This window comes from Leucopleurus acutus, assembly GCF_964270905.1.
Source record: "Leucopleurus acutus genome assembly, chromosome: 3".
NCBI classification, from domain to species: Eukaryota; Metazoa; Chordata; class Mammalia; order Artiodactyla; family Delphinidae; genus Leucopleurus; species Leucopleurus acutus.
In genome coordinates, this window is record NC_139145.1 from 88,127,539 (window position 1) to 88,142,507 (window position 14,969).

A 14,969-nucleotide genomic window follows, 5' to 3' on the forward strand; every position below is an offset into this window, starting at 1 on the left:
CAAGAAACCACCCTCAAAGGATTTCTGAGTGTAGCTTTCAAGAGCTTATGAGAACTAACATTTTCCTTTTCCCTCTGCCCCCTGTGTTTCTGGTTTTCATTTGCTTAGGGTTTAGCAACTAGAGAAGGCCCCCTTAAGGTTCACAAATGGAAGCTCTACAGGAATCTTTGTGTGTGTTTATATTACTGAGGCTTTTCATGGTTCTTGTGACTCTGAAGGCACAATAGACATTCCCTATCACCAGGGCTTTTCCACCTTGTAACACTAAATGCACTTGCATGCTTTCCATGCCGCTATAAAAGTATAGGCTGGCTTTTAGAATGCCAGCTTAAGGAGACGGTCTTCTCTACGTCTGTCATGTGAAGAGATGACACTATTGAATCTGAGGTTCATCGTCCTCTTTATCTCCATCACAGCTTTGACTAAAAGATCAAAATCTGCTTTGCAAGCTGATCTCATTCCCCCCTGATTTTCCGATACTACTTTCCAAATCCTGAGCCACATTTCTCTTTGCATACGAATTCTTTTCTTCTGCCTGCTTTTCCCACAGTCTGTGAGTAAGTAAGTTCCTTCAAAATCAAACTGTTACAGGTGTCTTTTCAACAAATAGCGCTGGGGCAATTCATATGCAAAAAGAAAAAAAAATGAACCTTTCACCTTACTTCACACTATTCACAAAAATCAACTCCAAGAGCTCCATAGACCTAAATGTTAGAGCTAAGACCACCGTTAAGGAAGTGAAAAGACAAGGCACAGAATGGAAGAAAATATTTGTGAAACAAGAATCTGATAAAGGACTTGTATTCAAGTTATATAAAGAACTCTTACAACTTAAGAAGAAAACAACCCGATTTTGAAAATGTGTAAAATATTAAGCTTATACTTATCACATGACTCAGTAATTCCACTCCTAGATATTTACACAAGAGAAATGAAACATAATGTCCATACCAAGACTTGTATGTGAATGATCACAGAAGCATTATTTATCAAAGCTCCAAACTGGAAACAATTAAAATGTTTATCAACTGGTAAACAGATAAACAAAATGTAGTATAGTCCTACAGTGCAATTCTACTCAGCAATAAAATGAGCCAGCTATTTATACATGTAACACCAAGGATGAATCTCAGAAACATTACACTAGTGAAAGAAGCTAGATACAAAAGACTACTTATGATAGAACTCTATATGAAATTTCTAGAAAAGGCAGGTATGGATGTGTAAAGCATGGTTGTCTAGCGGTGGGAGCTGTGATTGAACATATGGGCATAAGGGATAAAGGGAATTTTGGGGGTGGTGCGATGCAAGTGTTCTACAACTGGATCCTGGTGTTGGTTGCACAACTGTTTAAGTTTAAGGCCTTTTATTAAGTCTCCTAAAACACATCTAAGCCTACTAAGAGTGTTTCTGTACTCCAAGGACTTACTCTGGTCTTGTTTGGCTTATAGGACTCTGTTGATGCTGGAGGCTCCTCCGAGCTCTCTTATTCTGATTCCTTGAGCTGAAAGAGAAAGACCCACCAAGCACATGTTAATACCTTTTTTTCTTCTCTCTGAAAGCTCTAACACCTTGGACTTGAGCTTTCCTGTGTCCTTAATCCTTATCTGAATTCCTCTTCCCCCTTTTGAAGATGGACCTAGGAGAGGCCTGATGTTAGAGTGAGATTAGGCAGGGTTGTTTAACCAAATGGCCATAGTTATTTAACCTTTGTTCTCTCTCATCTTCCCCGCCCACCCCACTTTTTAATAGAAGTTTGTTTTCACTAAAGCTTCAGGCAGTTTTAGTGCCTTAAATATTCTTTGTTAACATAATGTTTTTAGAAAGCTGAGTGTCAGGAAGGCCCATTTTTAATTTATCAATGGCACCCTTACTCTTAATCTGCTGAAGCATACTTTACTTTTGAGGGCAGAATTAATCTTTTATCAGACGTACCATGGATGCTGTTGGTTTCATTATTTTAGGAAAATGTTCTTGGGTTGTTTCAGAATTAATGCTACCCACATACGTTTATTTTCCAATATCTATTCAGAATAGATAAGGAAGACACAAAGTAAGAGTCACCCATATTAAATTTAATGCAAAGGAGATGCAAGTCACTGCTGTTTGAAAAACTAACAGTGGTGTTTAACTTGTTGATTTCATCTTGACTGTGAGGAAAGTGAATCTGAAATTAAGCCTATGATAGAGAATATTTGGACCTTCTTTAATAAGCTACAACTTTCTGGAACAGTGAAGAAAATGTTAGCACAATTATAAGAAGATAATTTTATACATGGAAAGTTTTTGGAGGTTGAGGGAGACAAAAAAGGAATTTCAGTCTGCCCTTTGTTTAAAGCAGGGCCATGTAGAAATGCCAAAAGCTGTCAGTGTAACTTCTTTGCAGCTCTGGGGCCTCAAGTTTTCACATCCCTAAGAGTCTCTTAGGGGCTTGTTAAAAATACAGATCCTTGGGCCACACGCCTTTTGGCTCTGAGATTTTACTAAACTCCTCAGGGGATTCTAATATGTATTACATTAGGTAAGGTTCTTCAGAGAATCGGAATTAGTATGAGGTGTGTGTGTGTGTGTGTGTGTGTGTGTGTGTGTGTGTGTGTGTGTGTGTTTGTAAAAGAGATTATTGTAAGGAATTGGCTCATGTAACTATGGAGGCTGAGAAGTCCCCAAATCGGCAATCTGGAGACCAAGGAAAGCTGATGGTGTACTTCTAGTCTGAGTGTGAATGCATAGGAACCAGGAGAGCCGATGATATAAGTACCAGTCCAAGTTTGAGTCTAAAGGTAGGAAACTGGTGTCTCAACTTGAAGACAAGGCAGAGAGAGAGAAAGAGAGAGAGCAAATTTTCCTTCACTCCACCTTTTTGTTCCATTCAGACCTTCAACGGATTGGATGTGACTAAGGTTGAGTGGTCACCTTGGGGAGAGCAATCTGCTTTACACAGTCTACTGTTTCAAATGTTAATCTCATCCAGAAACACCCTCAGACATACCCAGAATAATGTTTAATCAAATATCTGGGTGCCTCGTGGTGTAGTCAGGGTGACACATAAAATTAACCATCACACTATCCAAATCTGAGGAATTTGAAGCAGTGAGGGGCAAAACCAGATTTCTTGGAAGAAACACTTGCAGGGAGAAACCTTATAAAGAGACCATTGTTGCACTTTAGGAAGCAATTGTACAATTTCAGTTATAAAAGATGTCCAGACTAGGCAAATTCATAGTGACAGAAAGTTGCCAGGGGCTGGAGGCTGGAGTTGGAATAGGGGAGTGACTGCTAACGGGCATGGTGTTTCTTCTTGGGTTAAGGAACATATTCTGGAATTAGGTATTGGTGATGGTTGTACAACTTGTGAACATGCTAAAAACCACTTGAACTGTTCCTTTTGAAGGGGTGAATTTTGTAGTTTGTGAAGTGTATGTCAATAAAATATGTACATATCTATTGAGAGAGATGCGAAGAAGTGGAGGTAGATAGTGTTGACATCTCTGAGACATTTTCTGTGAAGAAGTAAACGAACATGGGGTGATAGAAGGGGATGTGGGGTTGAGGGAGGATTTATAAAAAAAAAACACAGGACATATTGCAGCATGTCTGTATATGGATTCAAATGATCCATTGGAAGGGGAAATATTAATGATGCAAGGTAAGGCAGAGGGAATTTGCAGTAGCCAAATCCTTAAATTCACTCACTGTAATGCCACCTTGACTTTCTTCATGTCTCTTCCCTAGGTGACAGATCAATCGGTGAAAGCATTTGCTGAGCACTGTCCTGAACTTCAGTACGTTGGCTTCATGGGTTGTTCAGTTACTTCTAAAGGAGTCATTCATCTAACCAAGGTAGGAACCGTGGCTACGTCTCCTTAGTTTTAACGAGTATCATTCATATCAGTGCCCTAGCAATGTTATACGTACTTGAATGAGGACTACTCAGACCATTATAGACGTGTAAGTAGCGTTTGGTAAAATTAAAATCACTTTAAGGCAACAATACAAAATCTATCCTTTCTGAAATGGTACATTCATTTAAACAAGAAACTTTTTTGCTTTTTCATTTGCTAATGACTATGAAATATATACATTAAAGAAACTGATATATATGACAAAACATATTGAGATGTTAATGTATTGTGTTAGAAGATATTTTGATGAAAGTGTTCACTGGTCATATATCATTAGATCTTCTGAGCATTTGGCTTTTAAGAAGTGAATATGGTCAGTGCATATGATTAAGCTGAGTATGTAACGTGAAAAGAGAAGCAAATGTATGTCAAAAATTAACTTTATAGTTCAGAGAGTTTACTTGTATACCAAATATATGAAATCTCATATTTTAGCAATAATGAAAATACCAGTTCCTTTGTAATCTCTCCCTTTCAATGTGTCATCTCTGCTGTTTTTCAGAGTTCTAAAATAATTAGGAGCTAATTCTTATATACATGCTTTAGAAAACTGGTTACTATAAAATTTACTTGTGTATTATCTGAAATTTGTCAGGTCTCTTCAAGCTTACAGCTTAGCGGGATATAATGTTTTTCTTTCTTCCTAGGAAAAGAGCAAATGTTTACGAGTTACCTAGAACAATGGCAATAAGGCCCAGTGGATAGGAATCTGGGCTCTGTTGTCAGCTCCTGTTTGAATCTTGGCTCTGCCATTTATTACCTAAGTGAGCAAATTATCTTTCAGGGAATTAATTGAAGTAATATATGCAAGATGCTTGCCTCAGTATGGAAACCACAGTAAGTGCTAAGTAAACTTTAGCTACTATTATTAAAATAGGTGCTACAATATCTAAATTGCTGGAAAATCAGAGCAAACTTTGAAAAAAAAATCAAATCACTGTTCTAGTCTAGTGTATCTGAAACAGAGCCTGTGGTTGTTCTGTGTCTTAAATGACTGATCAGCTTTAATTATATTTTGAGGATCAGAACCTAAAGCCAGCAGAGAGGACAGGCACGTTATTCTCTTACTGCTCTATCAAAACATCTCAGTGTAACCAAGACCATATGTAACCATAATTTTTTATTCATTTTCTATAATCTTGGCCTGAACATTTTGGTAGATGAGTATTTTTCTCGTCACATCTAATGCTGTTTATGGTGTAGAGTAGAAATGCCTTTGGATGAACAGCTTGTGCACAACAAGGGTTATAATGACCGTATGTGGGCTTTTTACGATCACTTGAAATTGTACTCATTAAAGACAAAACAAGACTTATTAGATCAGTAAGTGCTTCCCTGAGCATTTTGAGATGGCCAAAAATTATTGTACACTGGTACTTAAAAGATCAGAATTATTTTCTTTGACAAAATAGTAGCGATAGCAAATGTCAGCTTTGGAAGGCTTAATTTGCTGAGAAGATTATTGTGAAGATTATATACCAGGATTGGTGTTTTGGCCTGTTAGCAGTCAGAATCTACTGGATTCATATCAAAGCTGGTCCACAGCGTTTTAGGAGCATCTTTCTTGCTCAGCACAGTATTTGTTTTGATGAGAAGACTGGTTTGTGGCATAATATTGCTTAGTTTCATGGATTCGGGTAAAGGCAAGATAGCATTTTAAACATGTATAACTTTTGCGAAGCAATTTTGGTTATCTTATCTCTTGAAAACCAAGGGTAGAACTCAAGTTTTAATAAAATAAAAGCTTTTTTGTTAAAATATTTGCATTCTGACAGTATTTTTCTACTAAGACATTATACAAAATGTAATTTACATTCACAAAATGTTTGTAAATATATAAATGTTCCTAGGAAGTTGTGTTACCCTTATTATAATCATGGTATATAGCTCTAAATAATTTATTATCAACATGGTATGTAATTCTTAAATAAATGATTAGGGAGATATGAGATACAGAGTGTTGAGAGTTACTGGTATAAATACATTTAATTTTATATGATTTAGAAAATCTCTCCAAGTTATTACTTTACTAAGTCTTTGGCTCTAAGTTTGCTACTAGAAGCAGGTGCCTTAGTTTCCTCCTATGAAGAGATGTGCCTGTATTAGGTGGTCTATCTCTAGAGTTTCTTACAGCCAGACAAATCTCTGAATTTGAGTCATTGGCCTGGACGGGACTGTGAGTGGCTGTCACTGAAACTAAGGAATGTCAAGTCTTTAGTAAGTTAGAAGGGAAAATTGGGGATTTGTGACATCTTAGATTGTTAAATCAAGGGCAAGAAGACAGAAGATTGGGAATAAATGGAAGAATATTGATATTCTATTACTGTGGTCTCGTGGACTTAATTTTACTTTGATGCTCTCAGTCTTGGCTGGACTCTATTTATTGATGACACACCCTTAGTCTTCAGATAGATTCTGCTAATATCAAGCAATATTGAAGTAAGCGGCCTTCCTTCTAAGCTGCTGTGACTATGTAAATGAGAGTCCAGAAGTAGCCAAGACTGAATGCCCACAGGTGGAGAAGATAAAGTCAGCTTTACCAGAGTGGGTTTGGAAGCAATGATAAGAACTTTTGAGGTCTCTAACAGTTGAGAATGTTAATGACTTGTATCCGGCAGAATTGAGCTTCCTCCAACACAGGTGTGTTCTTTTCACTGCCATGTACCTATTTATAAATGTAAAATATTTCTATCTTGTACTTTTGCTCTCCTTCCCACTTTTCAAAAACAAGTTCAGCAAATGCAAATGTATAGTTAACCCCTAGTGACTAGACTGTAGTGCCTAAGTATCATTTGCCACATTAAGGACTAATAGGAACATGTCAAAGGACCCAAAAGCCAACATGAAGTGCCTCTCACTGGCCTAAGCTGGGATACGTTGAGCATCAAAAAGGAAAATGGCTGAAATGGATTAAAACAAATGTATAAAAGTCATGAGTTTACAATGATCTATAAAAAAAACAAAACAGAACTGGATTTCTTCTTCCAGTTAAGATGGAGTAGTGGGGACCAGATTTACTCTCTTCCCTGAAACAACCTAGAAAAACTGACAAAATATATGAAACAATGGTCTTCAAGACACTGGATATCAGACAACCAAGGACAGTGATCCCTGAGATCTAAGAAACAAACAAGAGAAGCCCTATGCTTGCCTTCGTCTAATATGTTGGAAGAGTTTCCAGCTTGTAGCACAGAGAGGGATAACCCAGGCAAAACTCAGCAGACTATCTGAGTTGAGACAGAACCGAAAGTCCAGGGAGACCAGGATAGCCAGAATTCAGAGGACAGAGTACCAGAGTGGAGAGAACTTGCATAGAAAACCCCAGAGATTGGAGTATGCTCTCCCTTCCTTGCTCATCCAGTCCTAAATAACCCATGAGTAAAGAAGAAATCAAAAGAGAAATTAGAAAGTATTTTGAAGTGAATGAGGATGAAAACACAACACATCAGATTTAGTGTGATGCTACTAAAGTATTTACTTTAAATACCACCAAACACCTGTATAAAAAAAAAGGTCTCTAATCAATGACCTTAGCTTCTGCCTTATGAAACTTGAAAAAAGAAAAACAAATTAAACTCAAAGTAAGCAGAGGAAAGGAAATTATAAAGATCAAAGTGGATATCAATGAAATGGAAAACAAAAAAAAGAGAAAATTAATGAAATTAAAGGTTGGTTCTTTGATAAACTCGATAAATCTCTATTGAGACTACTTAAAAGAGAGAGAGAGAGAAATTGCCAGTACCATGACTCAGAGGAGTAACATAGCTACAGATTCTCCAGATATTAAAAGGATAACAAGCAAATATTATGGACATCTTTATGCCTCTAAATTCAACAAGTTAGATGAAATGGAAAATTTATTTGAAAGATGCAAACTTCCAAAGCTCACTGAAGAAGAAATAGATTACTTGAATACCTCTATATCTCTTAAAGAAATTACATTTGTTGTTAAAAACCTTCCCTCCAATGATACTCTGTGCCTAGATTGCTTCATTGGTGAATTCTACCAAATATCTGATATATTTTAAAAACTTTATCAGTAAGAGATACATACTTGAGTATTTACTAGTGAAATGACACAATGTTAGGGATTTGCATTAAAATATTACAAAGGGATAAAAAGAAAAAAAGTGGATAGGCCACTAAAGGAGACAAAAATGGCAAAATATAGATAATTGAGCTGGGCTATAGGACATGGCGGTTCATTATATTATTCTCATTACTTATATTTGAAAATTTCCATAATAATAAAAAAGCTTTTAAGGGGTTAAAAATGTTGCTATTAATATAACATGATAAAATCATAGTATTCAATAGCATGCTTTTTGAGAATGCATAATACCATGGAAAATGCTCAGGATAATAATTAATAATCATATACATTAATATATAATATTAATTTAAAATCAGTTGAACAGATAAGCCAATGGAATCTGAAATGTCAAAGTGACATATTATTTTTACGTATAGTTGGAGTGCAAACCTCAGAAATGCTGTGGGTTCATGAGTTTAATGCCACAGATCCATTGTGAATTGACTTAGATCAGTTCAAATGATTTCTACCAGTAGTCAGGAAATGCTATTTTATATGACTATTAAGGATGATGGTGAAGAATTTTTGACAAAATGTTCATTTTCATTATATGCTATATAAAAATTTATATTTGTCATAACTTAAGATTGTTGATAAATTTAAAGGTTCTGTTTATTAATTAATGATATAATTCTGATGATATCTTAATTAATGATATTAATTCTGGTGATACCTTAGATCTTATTGTTGCTTCAGTTTTTCAGTTTATAAACATGAACTGAATTCTTAGGATGTGTCAGATATGGGTATGTTTGTTTTTGTTTTTAAATAGAGGTTTTTTTTTTTGAAGGTAACAGCTAAAAAAAATGCCCAAAGTTCAGATATTTTCTTGGACCATATCATATTAAAGAACTTTTTTAAAAACACATACTTTAAAAGTGCTTATGGCTGAAAATATGAAATATTTTCTAAAGAAAAACAAAATTGATTTTTTTCAAGTCAATTTAACATAAGTAAGTGAAAGAATGTTCATTCATGCAGCTAACTCAATTTTCATCTTCCTTTTCATGTTTATTCAGAGACTAGAAATGAAAGAGAACTTTCTTGTCTTTCAAATTTCCAAACAACAGATCAGTTTAGAATGTCTTATTCTAAAGGCAGAACATATTATTTTGCTACTTTAGGGTTGTTTTAGCTGTTAAGTTGTAGATTATCATTTCATTTGTTTCTGATTAATTATAGGTACTTGAGTGATATTTTAAGATGTGGCAAGTGTGTGTTCTTAAGTTCATTCAGCTCTGAAATATTCCCTAGTGAGTATGACCAGTGAGGACTCTGAAGAGGTATTTGTAGGATGACTGTGCATTTGGTTCTTTTTAGCTTTCCGGGAGTTAAGAGTTGAGCCAAAAATCAAGTGTTCAGAATTTAGGCGCTGATTCTCTAGGCCTGGTGTGATCCATTAATAGATTTTTTCTTTGAAGTTCACAACAGAGAGCAAACTGCTTACTGCTGTCATCAAAGCTAATAGGATGACTGCTATTGTATGACCTAGGGCAAATCACCTAATCTCTTAGCCTCAGTTTTCTCATCTGTAAAATGAGGATAATAATAACATCTACCTATCTCTCAGGTTTTAGAGGAAGAGTGCTTGGCACATACTAAGGCAGCATTTGAAAAATAATATATATAAATAAATTAATTAATTAGAAAAATATTCGTCATTATGTGTAAAAGCTTCTTATAACTCTTTAGTCCTAATCCATTCATATTCTTTTATTAAAATAAAAATGAAAAATAATTTTCATGAAAATAAATCTTAGTTAAAAACTTTATGACCCTTCTTTCTACCTGAGTGCCAAGGCTGAATGTTAAGATTAAAAACTGTTTGTCTGCTCTTCATGGTTTTGTTTTGTTTTTTCCCCTTTAATACACTGAACAACTAAAATAATATTTTAAATAAAATCATTAAAAAAATTCCTACCATAGCAATATACTGAATCAGAGGAATACACTTTTGTACCTTATTTTTTCATTTTTTTATAGAAATATAGTGGATTTACATTGTTGCATTAATTTCTGCTGAACAGCAAAGTGATTCAGTTTTACATATATATACATTCTTTTTTGTAAATATTCGTTTCCATTATGGTTTATCACAATATTGAATATAGTTCTGTGTGCTATACAGTAGGACCTTGTTGTTGATCCATTCTATGTATAATTAGTTTGCATCTGCTAACCCCAAACTCCCAATCCTTCCCTTCCCCACCCCACCTCCCCCTTGGCAACCACAAGTCTCTTCTGTATGTCTGTGATTCTGTTTCTGTTTCATAGAAGTTCATTTGTGTCATATTTTAGATTCCATCCATAAGTGATATCATACGGTATTTATCCTTCTCTTTCTGACTTACTTAGTAGATAATCTCTAGGTCCATCCATGTTGCTGCAAATGGCATTATTTCATTCTTTTTTATGGCTGAGTAATATTCCATTGTATCTATATACCACATCTTCTTTATCCATTCATCTGTTGTTGGACATTTAGGTTGTTTCCAAGTCTTGGCTATTGTGAATAGTGCTGCTATGAACATAGGGATGCATGTATCTTTTTGAATTACATTTTTGTCCAGATATATGCCCAAGAGTGGGATTGCTGGATCATATGGCACCTCTACTTTTAGTTTTTTAAGGAACCTCTATACTGTTCTCCATAGTGGTTGTACTAATTTACATTCCCACCAACAGTGTAGGAGGGTCCCCTTTTCTCCACACCCTCTCTAACATTTGTTCTTTGTAGACTTCTTAACGATGGCCATTCTGACCAGTGTGAGGTATGTTGTACCTTATTGTTATTGCACAAATTAGTGACTTTGATTTTTATTTTTCTAAATTAGTATAGGCAGTGACTACGTAAGCTGTGGCAATTTATCACATTTTTTCATTCTGTTAAGTCAGTAGTATCTATTCAGCGAGGCTACTCTTTTTATATTTTACAACTCTATTACTCCTACTCTAGTTGTAATGTATATTTGTGCTACATTTTCATTTCCGCAACTACAGCAGCAAGATGTATCAATGTGACACTAGTAAAATAAATGAATTCATCTTTCAAATGACTCAGTTTTTGAAAGTCCTAACAAAGTAAAATGAACAAATGAATTTCTTTGTTGCATCTATCCTTTGATAAAATGGTTGCTTCAGGCTCTACTATAAATATATAAATACAAAATGAGGAAAGCTGGCTATCTTTTTTGAAAGGGCTTTTTCTGGATCTTGGCTTTATACTTTAAATATTATTTTACTTTGCTTATGTTATCCTCAGTTCACTCCTTGAATTTTTATCACACACTTGTTCGTAAATTATGGTTTTCGTTGCCAGTATTCTTGTAGAAAAGGATTTCAACTTTATTTATCTGGTCTCTAACACATGAGGTCAGTCTTTATCCAAGAAAGCTATTAGGAGACACTGCTTTCAAGCTCTTTTTGGCTTTCAGATTCATTCACACTGTGTTGTAACAGAAATTTTATTTAAGGATCAGTGTGAATCTGCTTCATTCAATCTTGTGGTTTATACATAAATGCATAGTTATATCAGGCACGGATGGGGTCACATCTCTAAATTGACAGAATAGACTACCTGAATTAGAGAAACCAGATCTGGGGCTTAATGAGAATACGTTATAATGAAACTTAATGAGGAGATATACTACTGAGGGAAAGAAAGTAAGCAGATCTCATTTATTAATTAATTTTTTTATTGAAGTAAAGTTAATTTACAATGTGTTAGTTTCAGGTGTACAGCAAAGTGATTCAGTTATCATTTATTAATTTAAAATAAACATTTACTGAGAATTACAGAGTTAGAGTCCAATTAATTTGAAAACATATTCAACTGATTAAAACATTGACAGTTATATTCACTTAATAGTTTTGAACATTTATAAAATATTTAACGGTGTTTTATTATCAACTAATTCAACTGTCTTATTTAAACACTATTTTCACTGCCCCTGGGCAGGTCCTGTTAGCCACAGGGAAATGCTTGCATATGTACATATTATATATTCATTTATACACAAACACAGTACATGCCCACACTGTGCCAATCATTAACCATAGAGAATCCAAATTATCAGATTTTTCTTTACAATTTTGTTTTAACATTGTGCAGTGTTTATAACGATGGCCTAAGGGGCTCCTGAATACTGAGGGGAAGAAAACTTATGTTGCATCTTTATTGGAGTCACATTCTTTGAAAACAGGGAATTCATTTCCATGGTAACTCTCTATTAGTCAAAAGTTATCTATGTAACAGCAGAGGTGTGTTCTAAAATTTTATCTTGGAACCTCAGTATTTAACCAGAATTTGGGTCTACATAATATTACTCATTATTTTCCATAATAATTTTTGGAATAGAGTTTGGTTGTGAGCTCCCTCTTCTCCTGGCACACTGGCCCAATAATAGAGTCCCATAGCGTCTACTGACTAAAGGCAGTTGAGCTCTTCGTATGTTTGCTCTCCAGCCCAGAGGTATCACAGGTATTTACACAAAAGCTGTTGATCACAGTGTACTTACAAAACCATCAGGAACATAGCTGCTTCCCCTACAGTAGACTTCCTTTCAATTGATTGTATCCCAGTGGGATGATTGGCCATCAACATTTTTTTCCAAGAAAAAAGGTGCCCACTGGAACTTTCTCTGTTATATTCATTAGTGGAAATGCTTGGTTATTATGTTCGATCAGAGGTACTTTTCAACATGCAATTGGCTATCAATTTTTGATCTTTAAAAATGAAGCAATACCCCTGTGCCTGAGAAAGCAGAAAGCAGCTCAGGATACTTTTACAGCTTTCATCTCGTTCAAAGGAGAAGAAGTTTATTAGCACCCTGGGTTTCTCAGACAAGGTGTGGGGAGTGCTCTGGCAGTTCTTCCTTTTTCTGGGTTGTGATAACGAACTCTCATTAGATTGACTACTTCTTTTCATTTTGGAATCTGGCTCCCCCTTCCCCTTTCTTTCCTTTTGCTTTGTGCTGGTCCTAGGTCTGTTTGCCCTCACATCCTTTCTTCTCTCTAAGCATGCTCTTATATATCATAGGAGGCTTCCCCCTGCAGGCTGCATTTAGTGGGAGGCAGGAAGGCAAAGTGAGGGTGACAGTCTGGTATCTCTCAACCTCCCTGTCTGTCTCAGGTAACATTTCTGGCAACAGCTTCTTCTCCATGGTTCCAGCCCTGGACAGACCTCCTGCAGCTCCAGCTTGTATTGGAAGACCAGGCCTGTGGCCATGAACACTGAGTCTTCTTTCTGTCTCCCTAGCCTTAGGGTGTTTGTGGCCTCCTGCTGCTGCTAAATCTGTGGCTTACATTAGTCTCTCCAGTTTGTCTTCTCACCTTCTACTTCATCAGAATAACCACTTTCCTTAATGAAATTCCCTTTGTGTAATTTAATAAATGCTTATGGTGGTTTCTGTTTTCCTGGTTAGATCCTAATACATATTCCTTTTTGTGTCATTCAGGGTTTCTTATGTGAGACCACATCTAAGAGAATAGAACTGATATTTATTTCCCCTTAAAAAGTCTTGTAACAATGGGGATCAAGCACAAAGCAGAGAATTGCACATACTATAACATTTAAATTAGACTTGACCATTCCTTAGACACTCTCTAGCCATACTTTGGTCTTGGATCTAGAAAAGCTATAACTAGAGAGGTAGAGGAAGCTAGCTATGTGGTAATTAGGAATAATGAAGCTACAAGGCTGTGGTGATTCCCAAGAATAGGATAGAGGGCTAGGTGCTTAATTATAAAAGAATAGGGGTTTTTTTTGTTTTAGTTTTTTTGAGGTACGCGGGCCTCTCACTGTTGTGGCCTCTCCCGTTGCGGAGCACAGGCTCCGGACGCGCAGGCTCAGCGGCCATGGCTCATGAGCCCAGCCGCTTTGCGGCATGCGGGATCTTCCCGGACCGGGGCACGAACCCGTGTCTCCTGCATCGGCAGGTGGACTCTCAACCACTGCGCCACCAGGGAAGCCCAAAGAATAGGTTTTATACATGACCCTAGAAAGAGTAAAATTTAAATGTTTCTCAGTGCTGTAATGTATAATGTCAATTCACAGAGGCAAATGTAAAGAAAAATATTTGACTAAATAAGTTAGTTGCTGTGAACTAGTTATTTGAGTTATCGATTATTAGTTACCAGTTAATTTAAGTTATATCTTGGATGGTTTTGACTGACAAGTAAAAAGTAACATGCTGGGCTTCCCTGATGGCGCAGTGGTTGAGAGTCTGCCTGCCGATGCAGGGGACACGGGTTCATGCCCTGGTCCGGGAATATCCCACATGCTGCGGAGCGGCTGGGCCTGTGAGCCATGGCCGCTGAGCCTGTGCGTCGGGAGCCTGTGCTCCGCAACAAGTAACATACTATCATGTCAGTACATCTGTTTATTTTTTAATTTTCAGAAATCTTGGTCATGCTTTTTGTTGATGTGAGAAGGTATAAGTGACCCCAAAGTACATAATATTAAAGTAAATCATAAATTTTGATATTTAAAGTTAGCTATATACTAGATATTGTTATTTAAATTTTCATTTCAATTAGTTGAAGCTTTTCAACTCATAGATGGAAGAAACTGGTTGAGAGAACAGAATTAGTTCTTTGTATCAGAAAGTAGTGCTTTAATATATAAATCAAGGTTATATAATTTTTGCACTTCCTTTTTGAAAAATTTGCATTTTTTAATAATAATGTAGTTTCATGTTCTGTGTTACTTAAAATCAAGGAAAACTTCAGAAAGACCTTCTTTCTGAGTGCTATTTCTTATTGGTATCTGATATACTGCCTATAGCATAGTCATTAACCTAGAATTTTAGATCATTTACTTCCAGCTCTTAACATTGAGTATGATTTGTCAATTCCAAATTTAAATACATTGTAAACCAAATGCTGTTGCTTCTTGGAACTGCTTTTGTAAGACAAAGGTAAAACTAAGTAAAACAAATGGGACCTGATTCAGTGTTTTGTAGAGTTCCTGATTT

General features: G+C 35.9%; 1 protein-coding gene across 1 annotated transcript in view; it reads left to right on the forward strand.

The window, feature by feature from the left end:
- The window catches only part of FBXL17 (F-box and leucine rich repeat protein 17), a 449,075-nt gene that overhangs the window by 138,593 nt on the left and 295,513 nt on the right, over positions 1-14,969 (forward strand). The window contains exon 5 of the mRNA XM_082836314.1: positions 3,733-3,840. Within this exon, the coding sequence (XP_082692440.1) occupies positions 3,733-3,840 (108 nt within the window). The remainder of the gene's footprint in view (positions 1-3,732; positions 3,841-14,969) is intronic.